This window comes from Gallus gallus, chromosome 27 (assembly GCF_016699485.2).
Source record: "Gallus gallus isolate bGalGal1 chromosome 27, bGalGal1.mat.broiler.GRCg7b, whole genome shotgun sequence".
Taxonomy (NCBI): domain Eukaryota; kingdom Metazoa; phylum Chordata; class Aves; order Galliformes; family Phasianidae; genus Gallus; species Gallus gallus.
Window position 1 is genome coordinate 872,627 of NC_052558.1, and position 16,658 is coordinate 889,284.

Here is a 16,658-nt window from a genome sequence, read left to right on the forward strand (position 1 = left end):
CCCCGCAGCATCCCCTAAAAGTGGGGCACCCCATTACCGCCGGGGGCGGCTCCGCTGCACCGCCGCATCCGCAGCCGCCGGGGGAGGGGGGGGGGGGGGGGGGGGGGGGGGGGGGGAGGGGCGGTGCTGCGGACGGGGACGGTGCGGTGCAGCGCTGTGCGGGTGGTGGGGGCGGCCCCTCCGCACCGCTCCGCTCCGCACCGCTCCATCCCCGGCCCCGGGGGGCGGAGGGGCGGATGATGCGGGAGCGATGAGCGCGCTGCGGGGCTGGGGGTGGCTGCTGGCCGCGCTGCTGTCGCTGACCCCGAGAGCAGGTAGGTCCCCCCGGTCCCCTCCCCGTCCCCTCCGGTCCATCCCGGTCACCTCCGGAACCTCCCCCGGACCCTCCGGCCCCACCGCTGCGGTGTTTGGATGCGGCGGTACCGCGCCGCACCGCCCCCGTGTGTGATCCCCGCGTGTCCCCTGGGTGTCCCCTGGGACGCAGAGCCACGATGCTGTGCGCCCCCACCGCGGGACGCGGCCCCATCGCTGCCCCTCCGCGGCCCCGCGGCCTCGGGACTCCCACAGGACCCGTCCTCAATGGGGCCGCTCCGTGTCCCCGATCCCCGGGTGTCCCCTTTGTGATGCAGCATGGCCTTGGCCCCCCCCCCGGGACATGTCCCCATCACAGCCCCCCCGTGTCCCCATCACCTCGGGACCCCCAGGATGTGTCCACGTTTCAGTGCCTCCACGTCCCCCAGGTCCCCAGGTGTCCCCTTTGTATGTATGTAGCAGGCCCCACTGCAGCCCCTCTGTGTACCGTGGGTCCCCGGGTGTCCCTTTGGGAACGCAGCATGGCCTTGGGTTCCCCAGGATAGATCCCCGTTGCAGTGCCCCAGGTCCCCATGGCCTCAGCTCCCCTCCAGGTCCCCACTGGGTCCCCTCCGTGCCCCCCAGATCCCCATGGCTTTGGGTCCTCATAGAACATGTCCCCATCACAGCCCCTCCATGTCCCCCAGGTGTCCCTTTGGCATGCAGCGTGGCCTTGGATCCCACAGGAAATGTCCCTATCGCAGCCCCCTCATGCTCCTCAGGTCCCCATAAGCATCAGGTCTACCCAGGACGTGTCCCCATCACAGCCCCTCTGTGACCCCCAGGTGTCCCTTTGGGGACACAGCATGGCCTTGAGTCCCCCCAGGAACATCTCCATTGAAGCCCTTCTGTGTCCCCATGGCCTCAGGTCCCCCCTAGAGCATGTCCCCATTGAGTCCCCTCCATGTCCACCGGGTCCCCACAACCCCAGGTCCCCCCACATGCATCCATGGTGCTGCCTCTCCATGTTTCCTTGGTTCCCCCCCCCGGATGTGTCCCCATCGCAGACCCTCCACGTCCATTGGGGCCCTTATCCATGGGGCACCCAACGCTTCTCCATGGGACACCCAATCCTTACCCATGGGGCACCCAACCCACGTCCATGGAACAACCAAACCTTGTCCACGGGGCACCCAACCCCTACCCATGGGGCACCCAGCCCATGACCACGGAGGACCCAACTGCAGACCTTGGGGCGTCCAACCCACGGGTCCCACCACCAACCAGCACTCCTGGCCCGCAGGCCCCGCAGGTGCCACCCCGCAGACCGGCGCCCCGCAGCGGAGGCTCCCGCGGCCCGGCTGGCCGGAGGGACGGGCGCTGGCCGAGGTCACCCACCCCAGCAGGTTGGTGGGGCACAGCACGGGAGGAGAGGTCCTGAAGCATCAGCTGGACACCAGGGTCCGGAATGAGTCTGGAGCGGGAGGCGGCCCCGTAAGTGCGCCGCGTTCCCATCGCCCTAATGGGTTCCCATTAAAGCTCAGCTCCGGAGGCGCACGTGCGAATACACGGCTCATGAATAATGAACGGCGCTCACTCGGCGCTGGGGAGACGGATCTGGCGCTGTGCCACCGCCGCCGAGCCGCGCTGTGGGGCGGCCCCATCGCACCCAGCGCCGACCCCGCTCTCTTGCAGGGGGTGCACCTGGCGCGGGTCAGCTTCATGGTGCGTGCCTTTGGGTCAGCCTTCATCCTGGATCTGGAGCTCAACCAGTGAGTGTCCACGTGAGCCCCGCTGCGGGGTGATGCCTGCCATGGGGCGTCGCTATGGGGCGGGGTGGGAGCCCTCCTCGGTGCAGACAGGGCACAGAGGCTGTGGCATCTCAGTGTCCCCTTGGGTTGGGTTCCCAACGGCCGGTGTGCGGCACATGGCACGCAGTGGGGTGAGGGTGGCCGGGCGGCCCACACTGTCCTCACCCCACTGCTGTCCCCACAGCCACCTCCTCGCCTCTCACTATGTGGAGCGGCACCTCGGCGGCGGGCAGAACAGCAGCAGCACGGTGAGACTGTGCCATGCCATGCTGTTCCATGCCGTGTTGTGCCGTGTTGTGCCATGCCACACCACGTTATGCCATGCCATGTTGTGCCATGCTGTGCCACGCCGTGCTGTGTTCTGCCATGCTGTGCCATGCTGTGCCATGTTGTTTCGCCATGTTGTGCCATGTTATGCCATGCTGTGCCATGCTGTGCCATGTTGTGCCATGTTATGCCATGTTGTGCCATGTTTTGCCATGTTGTGCCATGTTATGCCATGCTATGCCATGCTGTGCCACGTTATGCCATGTTGTGCCATGCTGTGCTATGTTATGCCATGCCCCACCACGTTGTGCCGTGTTGTGCAACGTTGTGCTGTGCTGTGCCATGCCATATTGTGCCATACTGTGCCATACTGTGCCATGCTGTGCCGTACCATGCTATGCTGTGCCGTGTTGTGCCATGTGGTGCCGTGTTGTTCCATGTTGGCTGTGCCACACCACGCAGCAGTGCCCCGTGGGCTCAGCCCTGACCCCTCTCTTAGGGCGCAGGCGAGCACTGCTACTACCAGGGCCGGGTTCGCGGGTGGCCCCGCTCCTTCGCAGCGCTCTCCAGCTGCCGGGGGCTGCAGTGAGTACCGACCCCAACCCCGGGTCAGAACTGTGCTCACAGAGCAGGGCTGTGGGCAGAACCTCTTGGGGCTTCCCTTGCAGTGGGGTCTTCTCAGATGGACGGGATATATTCCTGATTGAGCCCCAGGAGGGCACCGAGCACGGGGAGGTGAGTGGGGACCCTCACCCTGCCTCAGTTTTCCCACTAAAGGGGACATGGCCTTGGGGACGTGGGGGGCACGGGTGTTGGTGACTCTCCCTGCAATAGGGTCTCCAGCCGCATCTCATCCAGCGCACCCCAAGCTGTGCCCAGCCAGGTGAGCACCGCGCTCTGGCGCTGTGTCCGGCATCCCCAGTGTGCCCAGTGCCCCGATCCCACTGTCCCCATTCCCTGCAGGCTGCATGCTGGGTGCCGTGGGGCAGTCCGGCTTGGGCAGCTCAGCCAGGCTGCGGCGGCGGAGGAGGCAGGTGAGTGGTGGGAACATGGGAAGGACATGGGCATGGGGCTGGGGGTGGGAGTACAGGGCTGGAGACATGGGTGTGGGGTTGGGGACAAGGGCACAGGGCTGAGGACAAAGGTATGGAGTAGGGAACAGGGGCAGGAGCACAGGGTTGGGGACAGGGATACAGTGTTGGGGACAAGGGCATGGGGGTAGGGATAGGGATACCAGGTTGGGGAGAGGGGTACAGGGCTGGGGACAGGGATACAGTACTGGGGACAAGGTCATGGGGTTGGGTACAAAGGATATGGGGCTGGGGACAGGAGAATGGGGATGGCAACAGCAGTATGGAGTTGGAGACATGGGGCTGGGAACAGGGTCACACTTTGGGGCTCACAGCCATGAAATGGAGCCAGAAACTCCCAAACCCCACTCCTTGCCCCATACATCCCCATGGGCACTGCCCACCTCCTTCTCCACCCGCAGGTGCGTCGGGCACAGCACACAGTGCACAGTGAGACCAAGTACATCGAGCTGGCCGTGGTGAACGACCATCAGCTGGTAGGGATGTGGGGCAGAGGGATGGCGGTGGGGCAGCCGCCCACCCTCTGCTCCCCAAAGTTCCTACAGCTCCGCAGGTCCGTGGTGCTCACCAGCAACTTCGCCAAGTCTGTGGTCAACCTGGCTGACATGGTGAGCGTGGGTCCATCCTTGGGGTGGGGGCTGTGGGTCAGTCTATGGGGAGGGGACTGCGGGTCCATCTATGAGGTGCTGAGCACGGTGCTGTCTGTGGTGCTGCTCCCATGGCGCGTTGTGCCCCATGGCCATCCCCACTGTGCACTTTGCCCCATTGTGCCCCACGGCACATTGAGCCCATCGTTATCCTCATGGCAAACAGTGCCTCACTGCCATCCCCACTGTCGGTTGTGCCCCATTGTATCCCGTCATGTCCCACTGCCATCCCCATGGCACCTTGTGCTCCACTGCCATTCATATGGCATGGTGTACCTATTACCATCCCCATGGCGCATTGTGCCCCACTGTGCCCCATAGCACCCCATGGTCACCCTATTGCAGATCTACAAGGAGCAGCTCAACACCCGCATTGTGCTGGTGGCCATGGAGACGTGGGCCGCAGGGGACCGCATCCGCATGGAGGAGGACTCAATGGGGACACTCAATGAGTTCATGAGGCACCGGCGTGAGGAGCACAGCGACGCCGTCCACCTCTTCTCGTGAGCATGGGGCCCGGAGCCCACCCCATGGCCGCGTGCCCACGTCCCCATTTGCCCCATCCCTTGTAGGGGACGCACCTTCCAGAGCAGCCGCAGTGGTACCGCCTTCGTTGGGGGTATCTGCTCAGCCGGGCGCGCTGGCGGGGTCAACGAGGTGGGTGATGTGGGTGTAGGATGGGTGGTGGCCATGGGACCCCACGGTGACAATGTTGTCCCCACTGGAGATCCCATAATGACCATACTGCCCCCGTTGCAGTATGGCAACATGGCGGCCATGGCGGTGACGCTGGCGCAGACGTTGGGGCAGAATGTGGGCATGATGTGGAACAAGCACCGCGCATCGGCAGGTAGCAATGGGGACAGGGGTGGCACCCATGGGGACAATGTCCCCTCCCTGGCACCGCAGTGCTCTGCCATCCCATAGGGGACTGCCGCTGCCCCGATGCGTGGCTGGGCTGCATCATGGAGGACACGGGGTGAGCGCTGTCCCCACGTGGCACACGGCCACCCCAGGAGGTGCCACCCATGGGGTGCTCCCACAGTGGGGTGGTGGAGGGCACAGCGGGGTCACTGGGGGCACAGGGGGGCCATGTGAGCACAGAGGGGTCATTGGGAGCACGGTGGGGTCAGTGGGGGTACAGTGGGGTCATTGGGGCACAGCTGGATGGGGGGGGGGCACATCGGGGTCATTGGGGCACGGTGAGGCCACGGTGGCACAGAGGGGTCGTAGGGGCACAGTGAGGTCGTTGGGGGAATAGCGGAGTCACTGGGGAGCAGCAGGGCTGTGGGAACACAGCGGGGTCATTGGGGGCAAAGGGAGGTCCCTGGGATACGGGGTGAGTGCTGCCCCCACGTGGCACATGGCCACCCCTGGAGGTGCCACCCGTGGGGCGGTGGCAGCCACCCGGTGTCACCGCGTCCCCCCATAGGTACTACCTCCCGCGGAAGTTCTCCCGCTGCAGCATTGATGAGTACAACCAATTCCTGCAGGACGGCGGGGGCAGCTGCCTCTTCAACAAACCCCTAAAGGTAATGGGGCACCACTGGGGAGGGGGCTCCCTAGGGCATCAGTGGTCCAATAGGCATCACTGGGGTGGGGGGTCCCTGGGGCATCCATGAGGCCAACGGGCATCAGTGGAATGGGGAGTCCCTGGGGCATCAATGGGGCTCACTGACATCAATGGGGTGAGCGGTCTCTGGGGCACCAATGGGGCCAGTGGGCATCAGTGGGGTGAGGAGCCCCTGCGGTATCAGTGGGGTGGAGAGTCCCTGGGATATCAATGAGCCAACAGGCATTCATGGGACGGGGAGTCCTTGGGGCATCAATGGGGCCAGTAGGAAAATCAGTGGGGCGCCAATGAGGTGGGAAGTCTCTTGGGGTCTTGGTTGGGTTGGAAGGGACAACCCCACAGCCCTTCCCCACAGCTCCTGGACCCACCAGAGTGCGGCAATGGGTTTGTGGAGGCAGGAGAGGAGTGCGACTGTGGATCGCAGACGGTGAGCGGGATCGGGGCCACGGGGGGCAGCTATGGGGCCGGGGTGGGGCTGAGCACCGCGCTGCCCCACAGGAGTGTGCCAGGAGCGGAGGGAACTGCTGCAAGAAGTGCACGCTGACACACGACGCCATGTGCAGCGACGGGCTGTGCTGTAAGGGATGCAAGGTGCTATGGGGCACGGTGTGGGGCGCTGGGAGGTCTGTGGGGTCAGGTCCTGATGTGGGATTTGTCCCCCAGTATGAACCACGTGGTGTGTCCTGTCGGGAGGCGGTGAATGAGTGTGACATCCCCGAGACGTGCACCGGGGACTCGAGCCAGGTGAGAGGGGTCATCGGGGCACTGTGGGGTCATTGGGGCACTGTGGGGCCAAGGGGGCACAGTGGGATCACTGGGGGCACAGTGGGGCTTTGGGAGTCACAGTGGGGTCATTGGGGCACAGTAGAGCTGTGGGGGGCATAGTGGGGTCACTGGGGACACAATGGGGTCACTTGGAGGCACAGCGTGACTGTGGTGGTACTGTGAGGTCTTAGGGGCACAGTAGAGTCACAGTAAGACTATGGGGGCACAGAAGGGTCATTGGGGTACAGCAGGGTCCCAAACATCCTCTCCTGCCCCCAGTGTCCCCCCAACCTCCACAAACTGGACGGGTACTTCTGTGATAACGAGCAGGTGAGTGGCACCATAGGCATGGCACATCCATGGGATCACGGTGCTCATGGGTGCCATGCTTATGGCCCTATAACTGCTTCCATGGGTAACAACCATGACCCTATTCTTACTCCCATGGGTGCCACCGTGACCCTATCCCTGCTTCCATGGGTGCCACCACTACTCCATAATCACTCCCATGGGTACCAGCCATGACCTTATAACTGCTTCCCTGGGTACCAACCATGACCCTATTCCTATTCCCATGGGTGCCACCATGACCTTATAACTACTCCCATGGTTGCCAAGTGTGACCCTATCCTCCCTCCCATGGGTGCCAGTATGACCCTATAACCACTCCCACTGATGCCACCATGTCCCTATAACCACTCCCATTGGTGCCACCATGACCCTATAACCACTCCCATGGGTACCAGCCATGACCCTATAACTGCTTCCACGAGTACCATCCATGACCCTATAACTGCTTCCACGAGTATCAACCATGACCCTATTCCTATTCCCATGGGTGCCACCACGACCCTCTCCCCGCTCCCACGGGTGCCCATCACGACCCTATAACCGCTCCCAGGGCCGCTGCTACGGTGGGCGCTGTAAGACCCGGGACCGGCAGTGCAACGCGCTATGGGGCCGCGGTGAGTGCACGGACCCCACACCCCCATCCCCGCATCGGGGGCAGCGGATGACACGGCTCTCTGCAGGCTCTGCGGAGCGCTTCTGCTACGAGAAACTCAACGTGGAGGGCACCGAGAGGGGCAACTGCGGCCGCGAGGGCGCGGGGTGGACGCAGTGCAACAAGCAGTGAGTGACCCCACTGAGCGCCCCACGTCCCCTCCCGGCGTCACCCGGCGTCACCGCCCCGCTGCCCGCAGGGACGTGCTGTGCGGGTTCCTGCTGTGCGCCAACATCTCGGGGACGCCGCGGCTGGGAGAGCTGAGCGGGGAGGTGGCCACCACCACTTTCTTCCATCAGAACCGCTACGTGGACTGCAGGTGGGCGCCACCGCCTCGGGGACAGCGACACAGCGCCGCCCCTTTGGGGACGTGGGCGCTGTGGGGACCCCTCGTCAACCCAGTGGGGACGAGGACCTGGTGGTGTGCTTGTGTCTCCTCCTTAGGGATGGGGGCGTGAGCACAGGGGGGTCATCCCTTGGGGACAGGGGCGTGGACACTTCGGGTTCTATGTGTCACCCTCGTGGGGATATGGACAGTGGGGTCTCTGTGTCACCCCACTGGGGACAGGGAGGAGGTGGCAGTGAGGTCCATGTGTTACCCCCGGGGGGACCCGGGCATGGTTGGGTCCTTGCGTCACCCTCTTGGGGACGTGGACTCAGCGGTGTCCCTGTGTCATCTCACTGGGGATGGGGGTCCCTGTGTCACAGCCCTGGGGACATGGACACGGATGGGTCCTTCTGTCCCTGTGTCATCGCCTTGGTGTGTCACTCCCTGGGGGATGGGGACAAGGACATGGCAGGGTCCCTGCAGGATGGGACAGTGCACACAGTGTGGTTCCTGTGTCTCTCCTTTGGGGACATGGACACAGTGGGGTCCCTTTGTCACCCCCTCGGTGTGTCACCACCTTCAGGACTGGGACATAGACCCGGTTGTGTCCCCGTGTCACCCCACTGGGTGTGAGGGCGTGGACACGGCGATGTCCCCTTGCCGCCCCTTTGGGGAGAGGGACATGGGGTTGGTGCACCCCCTTGTCACCCCACCGCCACCTTGCAGGGGCGGCCACGTGCAGCTGGCGGATGGCTCAGAGCTGAGCTACGTGGAGGACGGCACACCGTGCGGCCCTGCCATGCTGTGCCTCGACCACAAATGCCTTCCGGTCACCGCCTTCAACTTCAGCTCCTGCCCCGGCAGCGGGGATGGGAAGATCTGCTTTGAGCACGGGGTGAGGCGTGGGGACGGGGCTGGGAGGCAGGGGGTGACAGCACGGGGTGACAGCACGGGGTGACAGCACGGGGTGACGCCGCCCCCTTGTAGGTGTGCAGCAATGAGGGGAAGTGCATCTGTCAGCCCGAGTGGACGGGGAAGGACTGCAGCGTCTACGACCCCATTCCCGAACCCAAACCCACGGGGGAGACGGAGCGCTACAAGGGTCTGCTGGGGGCGCGTGGTGCTGTCCCTGCTCCCCGTGGTGCCCCACGGCCGTGTCAGCTCTGATGCATGTCCCTGTCCTCCTGTCCCAGGTCCCAGTGGCACCAACATCATCATTGGGTCCATCGCCGGGGCCGTACTGGTGGCTGCCATCGTCCTTGGTGGCACGGGATGGGGATTCAAGTAAGCGGGGTCATCGGGATGCTCATTCCCCTGGTCCCATTTGTCCCCTTGTCTCCGTGTCCCCTTGTCCCACGGGGTCACTGGGATGCTCATTCCCCCGGTCCCATCTGTCCCCCTCATCACCGTGTCTCCTTGCCCCCCGGGCTCATTGGGACGTTACTCCCCCAGTCCCATTTGTCCCCATTGTCCCCTGCTCCCTTGTCCCCTGTGGTCATGGAGATGTCATTCCCCTGATCCGACTTGTCCCCCTTGACCCTACATCCCCACGTCCCTCGTCCCCTGGGGTCACTGGGATGCTCATTCCCCAGTCCCCTTTGTCCTTCTTCTTCCTTTGTCCCCTTGTCCCCGTGAGGCCATGGGGATCCTCACCGCCTTGGTCCCACTTGTCCTCCTTGTCCCCTGGGGGTCAGGGGGCTCAGAGGGACGCCAGGGACACTGGGGACACTGACACCGCTGTCCTCTCCCCACTGTCCCCAGGAACATCCGCCGCGGAAGGTACGACCCGGCGCAGCAGGGAGTGTAACCCCCCACCCCGTCGTCTCCTCGTCACCATCACCGTCCGGCGGCAGCGGTGACCCCCCCGGGCTGGAACCGCCGCCCGTCTGTCCGTGTCACTGTCTGTCCGGCTGCCCTCGTGCTGTCTCCATCTCTGTGCCCACCCCAAAGAGCCCAGCGGGGCGGGGGGGGCTCTTTGGGGCTTGGTGTCCCCCGTGTCCCCCTATCCCATACCTCGTGTCACCCCCCTGCACTAAAGCGCTCCTCACTTCTGTGTTGCAGGTCCGGGGGGGCCTGAGCGGGTCCGCCCGAGGAGGGAGGAGAGCACGGGGGGATCCCCCCCACCCCACTGCACCGCCACGAATGTCCGGACCCCCCGGGCCCTCCTGGGGTTGGGGTCACTGCACCGCCATGAATGTACCTGGGGGGGCCACACCAGGACCCCCAACCCCACATGGCCCTGGGGGGAGGGGGGGGGGTCAGGACCCCCCCTCACTCCATGTCAGCATCTTCCAGCTCTGGGGGCCGCACCCCCTGTACCAGGCCAGTATCCCCCAGTACCCCCCAGGACCAGGCCAGTTGTCCCCTCCATGCCCCCAGAGCAGGGCCTGGGGGCCATCCCTGTCCCCCTCATCTCACATCCCCACCGGTGGGGTCCCACACCCATGGGTGCCAGGCTCTGGGACAAGGACATCCCCCATCCATCATCTTCCCCATCCCAAAAGGTGCACCCCAAAACAAGGACACCAACAGCATCAGGGCCACCCTATGGGGCTGGGGGGCAGGGTGAGCCCAGGGGAGTGTCACCCCATGTCCCCTTGTTCCCTGGTCCCTTGTCCCTTGGGGTCACTGGGATGCTCATTCCTTTCGTCCCACTTATCCCCCTTGTTCCCCCGGTCCCTTGTCCCCTAGGGTCATTGGGATGCTCATTCTCCTGGCCCCCCGGTCCCCATGGCACTTCGCATGTCCAACGTGTCACCCTCAGGACAAGGGGGTGGCACTTGTCACCCCTGCCCCCACAGCCCCACATCACCCCGAGCCATCCATCCCACACCACCATGGAGCACTTAGGGCACACCGCAGCCCCACGATGACACTCAGCACAGCGGGGACCCCACGCCCACGGTGGGGTGGCAGTGTCCCCCCCACGTGTCTCCTGCTATGGGGTCAGCAGTGGGACAGGAGGTGTCCCCGGGGCTGCCTGCGTGGGACAGGGTGACCACGAGGGGCAGTCCCAGGACAATAGGGTGGAGGTCCCCACGTGGCACAGCAGCCCCATGGCTCGAGATGGGAGATGGGGAGCTGGGCAGCACGGGGCGGTGTGTGGGGGTCCAACCCCCCCGTCCCTCAATCTGTCACCACAATGTCCCCACAGCTGCAGTGCCTGCGAGAGGACACCGCCGTCCCCATGGGAGCCCCGTGTCCCCGTCCCAACACCCGTCACCGGTTTTGGGGACGTGAACATATATATAAATATATATATATATATATAAATACACAATTTCTTTTTTTTTTTCTTAATGATTTTAATGCTGTTCGGCCCCGCGGTGCCGCCGGGACCGGGGGTGGCCCAGGGCTGGGGTGAGCCGACCCCACGGCCCCGCAGCGCACCTCACCTCACCTCCCGCTCGTGTGCCTCTGCTTCAGCCCTGCTGGGGTCCCCGGGTGCGTCCGCCCGGACCCCGCGACGCCTCCTGCGATGTCACAGATTTATTTACAATAAAGAACTGGAAAATCTGTGGGGTTCTGCCTTTCTGCGGGGCCGGGTGAGCAGCACGAGGCCGGGCAGCGCTGCACGCTCACACCCGACGTATCCTCACACATCCAGGGACAGACAGAAGCCATTCCCCTGGCCCCATCTGTCCCCCGGTCCCATCTGCCCCCCTGGTCCCTGTGTCCCCCTTGTCCCATGGCCCCTTGTCCCATAGGGTCACTGGGATGCTCTCTGCCCTGCTCCTATTTGTTCCCCCTGTCCCCTGCTCCTCTGTCCTATGGGGTCATGTGGATGCTCGCTCCCCTTGTCCCCACATCTCCACGTCCCACGGGGTCACTGATATGCTCATCCCACTGGTCCCATTTATGCCCTGGTCCCCTGTCCCTTAGGGCCATCATTGGGATGTTTGTTTCCCCAGTCCCATTTATTCCCGTTGTCCTCTTGTCCCTGGTACCCTGCCCCATGGGGTCATTGATATGTCCATTCCCCTGGTCCCATTTGACCCTCTTGTCTTGTCTTAGTGTCCCATTTGCCCCCTGCTCCCCTGTCCCTTGGGGTCACGTGGATGCATATTCCCCCGATCCCATTTATCTCCCTGTCCCCGGGTTCCCTGTCCCACGGGGTCACCGAGACGCTCATTCCACTGGTCCCATTTGTCCCCTTTGCCCTCCCGTCCCCCGCTCCCCTTTCCCTTGGGGCCATCATTAGGATGCTCATCCCCCCGGTCCCATTTATCCCTGCCGTCCCCTTTCCCGCTGTCCCACGGGCTCTCTGCGATGCCCATCCCGACTTCCCAGCCGTACCCCCGGGCTCACACGGAACTCCTCGGCCCTCCCCCGCCGCCGCTCTCCCCTCCCAGCGCTCTCTTCACCGCATCAGCCACGAGAGGGCTCTCCCTGCCCGCTCCTCGCACCGACGGACGGCGCAGGAGATGCGCGGCGGGGCCGCGCCGGAGGCGGAATGCACAGCGCGGGGCTGCGGTACCCCCCCACTCTTTGGGGTCCTCCGGAGGGGCGCAGCTTCGCTCTCAGCCACAGCGGAGGCGCAGCTCAGAGGAGCTTTTTGGGTTTGGGGACTGCGTGCCGCGGTGCTGAGCGCATCAGGAGCGATGTGGAGGCACCGCCGGTGAACGAACGCTGAGTCCTTCGGAGCCTTTGGGGTCAGGAGGGCACGGAGACGGCGTTGGGTTCCCGGCCCCTCCGAGGTCCTTCCCGGAGCGGCGCAGTCCTCCTGGAACGCAGCGCAACAAGCAGTGACTCTTTCACCACCTGGCAGCGGGTCCTCACAGCCACAGAGCCCCGAGGAGGAGAAAAGAGCCGCTGCTCATCAGCAGACCCGACAGGACAGACCTCCCGCAGCCTCCTCTGTGCCATTACATAAAGGGGAGCTGCTCGGACCTGCGGTCCCTCGGCTCCTTCGGCTGCAGGAGCTGACGGTGGACCATCTGGCTGTGATCGCTCGGCGATAATCGAATGAGGCAGACCTCCCTTTTAGGGTGCACACAATGGAAGAATGTCCTCCTGGACTCCCCAGCAGCAGCACGGGGTGCCACGTGAGCAGCAGCTTGCGGGAGCAGAGGGAGGCGATGGCTTTTCAGCTCTCATGTCTGTAAGAGAGCAGAGAAGTTCGGGTCAGGGGGAGACATCAGATGGTCGGGAGCCAACGCTGCCATGTGGGCTGCAATGGGAGGATGCCGTCCTGCAGGGGGCTGTTTGGGGGATTAAGAAGGGGAGAGAAAGCAGGAGCCCACGCGCTCTGGGTGCTTCACACCTGGGGAGGCTGCTGGGCTGCACCCAGGGTGGGAGGATGAGGTCTGCAGAGGGGACAGTGAGGGCTCAGCCTCAGCCCCAAAGCTCAGGGCCCGGTCCATCGCCCACATCCCATTCTGTTCCATCCCTGAGCTGACAAATGAGAGCTGCTGTTCGGCACCTGCTGCCGAGGTTCTGAGAGAGAGGCCCAGCTGGAAGCACAGAACACGGCCATGCACCGACAGGAGCAGCGCAGGGGGAGCGGTGAGCATCTCCAAGCAGCCGTGCTGCAGCCATGGGAAGGAGCAGCTCCGCCAGCAGGCAGCGCCCAGGCCCTGACCCACTGCTGGCCTTGCTGGGAAATGGGACACGCACCCGCTGCAGGCGATGGGGCATCGCGTGTCGGAGCGCTGCTGCAGCAGGAAGAGCTCAGACAAGGAGAAAGGAAGGGACACTGCCAGCCCAGAGAGCTGGAAATGGGAGGGAGGGCTCCGTGCTGCTCCCAGCTGCATTGGGAACGTCCTGGGGGCAACGGGGGAACCCAATTCCCAGAGTGTGCGATGCAAGGAATCTCCCACCGCCCTTTAGGATGCAGTGCTCTGGCCGGGATGCTGCCCTGAAGGCCTTTCCCAGCTCAGAGACCCCATCGCTCCACAGGCCAGCCTTGCTGCTGCTCTCTCCCTTGGAAGGCTGAGCTCACATGGCTGCTGGTGGGCTTTAAGCCCTGCAGAGCCAAAGCCATCGCTCACACCACGGCAGCGGCGCCCCGCAGGGATCCCAAGGCGGGCGTTGAACCCCCAGCAGCTCCCACTGCCCCACAGGAGGTGGGGATCAGAGCCTGCCGGGCGTCTGCAAAGAGGGCTCCGCGTCCCGAGCGCATCTCCCCAATTCCTCTGAAGAGTTTCAACATGAGGACAAAGCGGCCATTTGTTAAATGGGCTTTGAAGGCTGTGGGGCTCCTGAAGATCCCCTTTGATGTCTGCAGCGCTGTGGCACTCCGGGTCAGAGCAGTTTATGTAACTCCCATCCCCTCGTGCTGCGGCCAGCGCTGCGCTGCGACCTCCTCCCACTGTCAGGCTTTTCTCCTTCCGCGTCGGATATGAAGGAGATGCACACAGATAGGAAACGCAAAGAAATCCCAGCATTACAGAGGATCACAACTTCCCTTATGGGGAAAAAAGAGAAGAAGAAATAAAACCCATCTGTTATGTAACCCCACTGCAGCTCAGCAGCGAGAAGAGGTGATGGGAAACCGCGTCTCAGAGCGGCTCAGTGAACCAAACACCACCCCACGCTGCTGCCAGCCCAGCAGTGCACGGCTCTCCTCCCCCTGGGGGCGGTGGGGGAACAGCATCCAGAGCAAATACTCATGCAGGGACAGCGTGCTAAAATGCACGAAGGAAACTGGATGGCATTTTGCAGCTTCTCGGAAATACCCCTTTCTGGGGTGAGCGGGGCGCACCGCTGTGCTGCTGCCTTCTGCTCAGAACCCCAAATGTTTATGGGAGGTGGGGGATCTCTGTGCCTGCACAGCACCAGCCTGCCCTGCAGCGCTGAGCTGCGCCCGGCAGCGAGGATTTCCCCGAGCTGAACATCGGCTGAACGGCGCTGCCTGAATGGCATTCATGCTCCGTGCACAGCAGCCCTCCAAACCGCCCTCCCCTCCGCGTTTCCTCGAATAAACCCCTTTTCTGTTTGATACAGCCACGTCTGCTCTTATCTCAGACGTTTCGTCCCCCCTGGCCGCACGTCTCCCAGTGTGTGCCCGCGGCAGGACAGCTCTGCGGCTGCTCTGCTGGGTTTGGAGCTGCTTCTCCCCTCCGCAGCTGCACTGCCGAGTCCTCACAAGCAGATTTGCCCTCTGGTTTTCGGCAGGAGGGTTTGTGGCCACCACGGCTCGGTGATGCTGGGGATGTGCTGAGCTCCCCTTCCACTGCAAGGCAAGAGGGCCGAAAAGAGACGTTAACGCGGGGCAAGACAGCGCTCATTTCTGCAGTGAGGAGCAGGTTTGCTCTAAGAGGCCAAGCACTGCACCCAGCGGACAGCACGGGCGCCCCTGTCCCAAACCTACGTATAAACAACCCCACGTGCTGACCCCACGTGCTGTGACCACGTCCAGCTCCGAGCCCGCCGAGGCTCAGCACAAAGCTGATGTCACCGAACCGACCTTTCAGCAGCTCCTGCAAAGAGCCGTTGAGATGTGAACAAGTTTGCTACCAAATATGGAGGACGGATGAAGCACAGCTGCCGATCCTCGCTCTGCAGTGAGACAGAGGGCTCAGCGCTGGGGGCGACTGGGAGCTCAGCACAAAGGGGTGGACTCCCAGCTGAGGCTCTCTGTGCGGCTGCTGGGCACCCTACAAACCCAGCAGCAGCCCACTGACCACAGGGCCCTCAATTAGCGCTGGAGCTGATTAACGATGTGCTGCTTTGCTGAGCGGGCTGAAGGTTTGGGTGCCGTCCCTCATCCTCCAGGGTGGCACTCAGCAGCGCTGCTCTGAGCTGTGGCCGTGGGGCTCTGTGGCTCTGCCCCGGAGAAAAGAAACACCGGGACAGAAAGGAACCCACGTGAGTTCATCACACAGCTTTACATGAGGGCGAGACAAAGGGGTGGAAGTCGGCACGCTGCAATGCCCCGCGTGTGTGCAGAGCTGAAAGGCATCGCCGACGTGAGGTCTCAATCGCTGCAAGAGATGCGGGCCGTGGTTCCCCCCTGCAGGGCACCCCTCCTGGCACAGCACCGCCCCGACAGCACCGACACCACCCTGCAGAGAGCAAAGCGCTGCTTTCCGAGCGAGCAGGAATCCGCGTGGAAACCCTGCTGTGACACAGAGGGGATGAACGGCTGCCGCGGAAGGTGGGCTGCGTCCCGCTCCGCCGCCAGCAGCCCCGCTCACAGAGCGATCCTTTGTGGCAGCACAACAGACGGGCATTCAGCTGCGACGCGCAAAGGCAGCGGCCCCGTCTGCTCCGCTCGGGGCAGCTGACGCCGCACGCTTGGCCGCACAGCGCTCATTCACATGCATCAGTGCAGATCCCGGGCGGGCAGGAGGAGCTCCTGGAGGGCCGGCTCTCCACGTTCCTCCCTTTGGACGCCGTCGGAAAGCGGCTCCTTATTACGCTGAGGTCAAACGGGTTGAAATCCCAACCCGCGCATCGCCCCCCGCGCTCCGCAGCTCCCCCGCCGCGCGTCCCACCGCTGCAAAAACGCCCCTCAGCCCGGTTCTCTGCAACCCACTGCGTTCAATAGACAAAGCCAGAGGTGAACACAAACTCGAGGCACCTTCAGTTTCTTTTTTTTTTTTTTTTTTTTGGTCCAAAATCCGTTCTGAGTGTTTATTTCGGGACGGCCTGCACCAAGCCAGGGCAAGAGAGCGTCTTCAAGTAATGCGTTATCATTTCTTCAGGAGGAAAAAGGAACCGAACCCGAAGCCTTGAAACCAACGGCAGCCACGGACACCCCACGGGGGGGGGGGGGGGGGGCTTCCATGCACGCCCTGCAAGGAACGCTCCGTCCCAACGCCGCGTCCCAAAGCTGCACTGCATGCACTGCTGCAACCGCCCCGGCAGCGCGGCGGACACAGCACAGTCACACAGAGCACCACCAAACAGACACTTCTCAGCGCCCCTCAGATGGGAAT

At 63.7% G+C, this 16,658-nt stretch overlaps 1 protein-coding gene and 1 non-coding gene across 2 annotated transcripts; both read left to right on the plus strand.

Annotated features, from left to right (window-relative positions):
• The first annotated feature begins 134 nt into the window (after nt 1-134).
• ADAM11 (ADAM metallopeptidase domain 11) lies at nt 135-11,056 on the plus strand. The gene is made up of 26 exons (XM_015299265.3): nt 135-314; nt 1,595-1,785; nt 1,987-2,063; nt 2,287-2,350; nt 2,869-2,954; nt 3,038-3,104; nt 3,204-3,252; nt 3,333-3,403; nt 3,862-3,936; nt 3,997-4,068; nt 4,453-4,610; nt 4,680-4,764; nt 4,867-4,957; nt 5,035-5,086; nt 5,540-5,639; nt 6,036-6,107; nt 6,179-6,271; nt 6,344-6,424; nt 6,725-6,775; nt 7,347-7,410; nt 7,477-7,576; nt 7,648-7,767; nt 8,503-8,671; nt 8,764-8,878; nt 8,970-9,060; nt 9,538-11,056. Exons 1-26 carry the CDS (start codon nt 251-253, stop codon nt 9,581-9,583), a joined length of 2,304 nt encoding a protein of 767 aa, XP_015154751.1. The 5' UTR covers nt 135-250; the 3' UTR covers nt 9,584-11,056.
• Nucleotides 6,662-6,725, plus strand: MIR12254 (microRNA mir-12254). Its single transcript, NR_162019.1, has one exon. It is a non-coding gene; the product is annotated as a microRNA mir-12254 (primary transcript).
• Nucleotides 11,057-16,658: the final 5,602 nt, after the last annotated feature.

Bases quoted from the DNA above. Each gene is read 5' to 3' on its own strand.
- ADAM11 (XM_015299265.3), top strand. From the start codon at position 251: ATGAGCGCGCTGCGGGGCTGGGGGTGGCTGCTGGCCGCGCTGCTGTCG. The intron at 5,087-5,539 runs GTGAGCGCTGTC...GTCCCCCCATAG, and splicing joins TGCATCATGGAGGACACGGG to GTACTACCTCCCGCGGAAGT. The intron at 8,672-8,763 runs GTGAGGCGTGGG...GCCCCCTTGTAG, and splicing joins AGATCTGCTTTGAGCACGGG to GTGTGCAGCAATGAGGGGAA.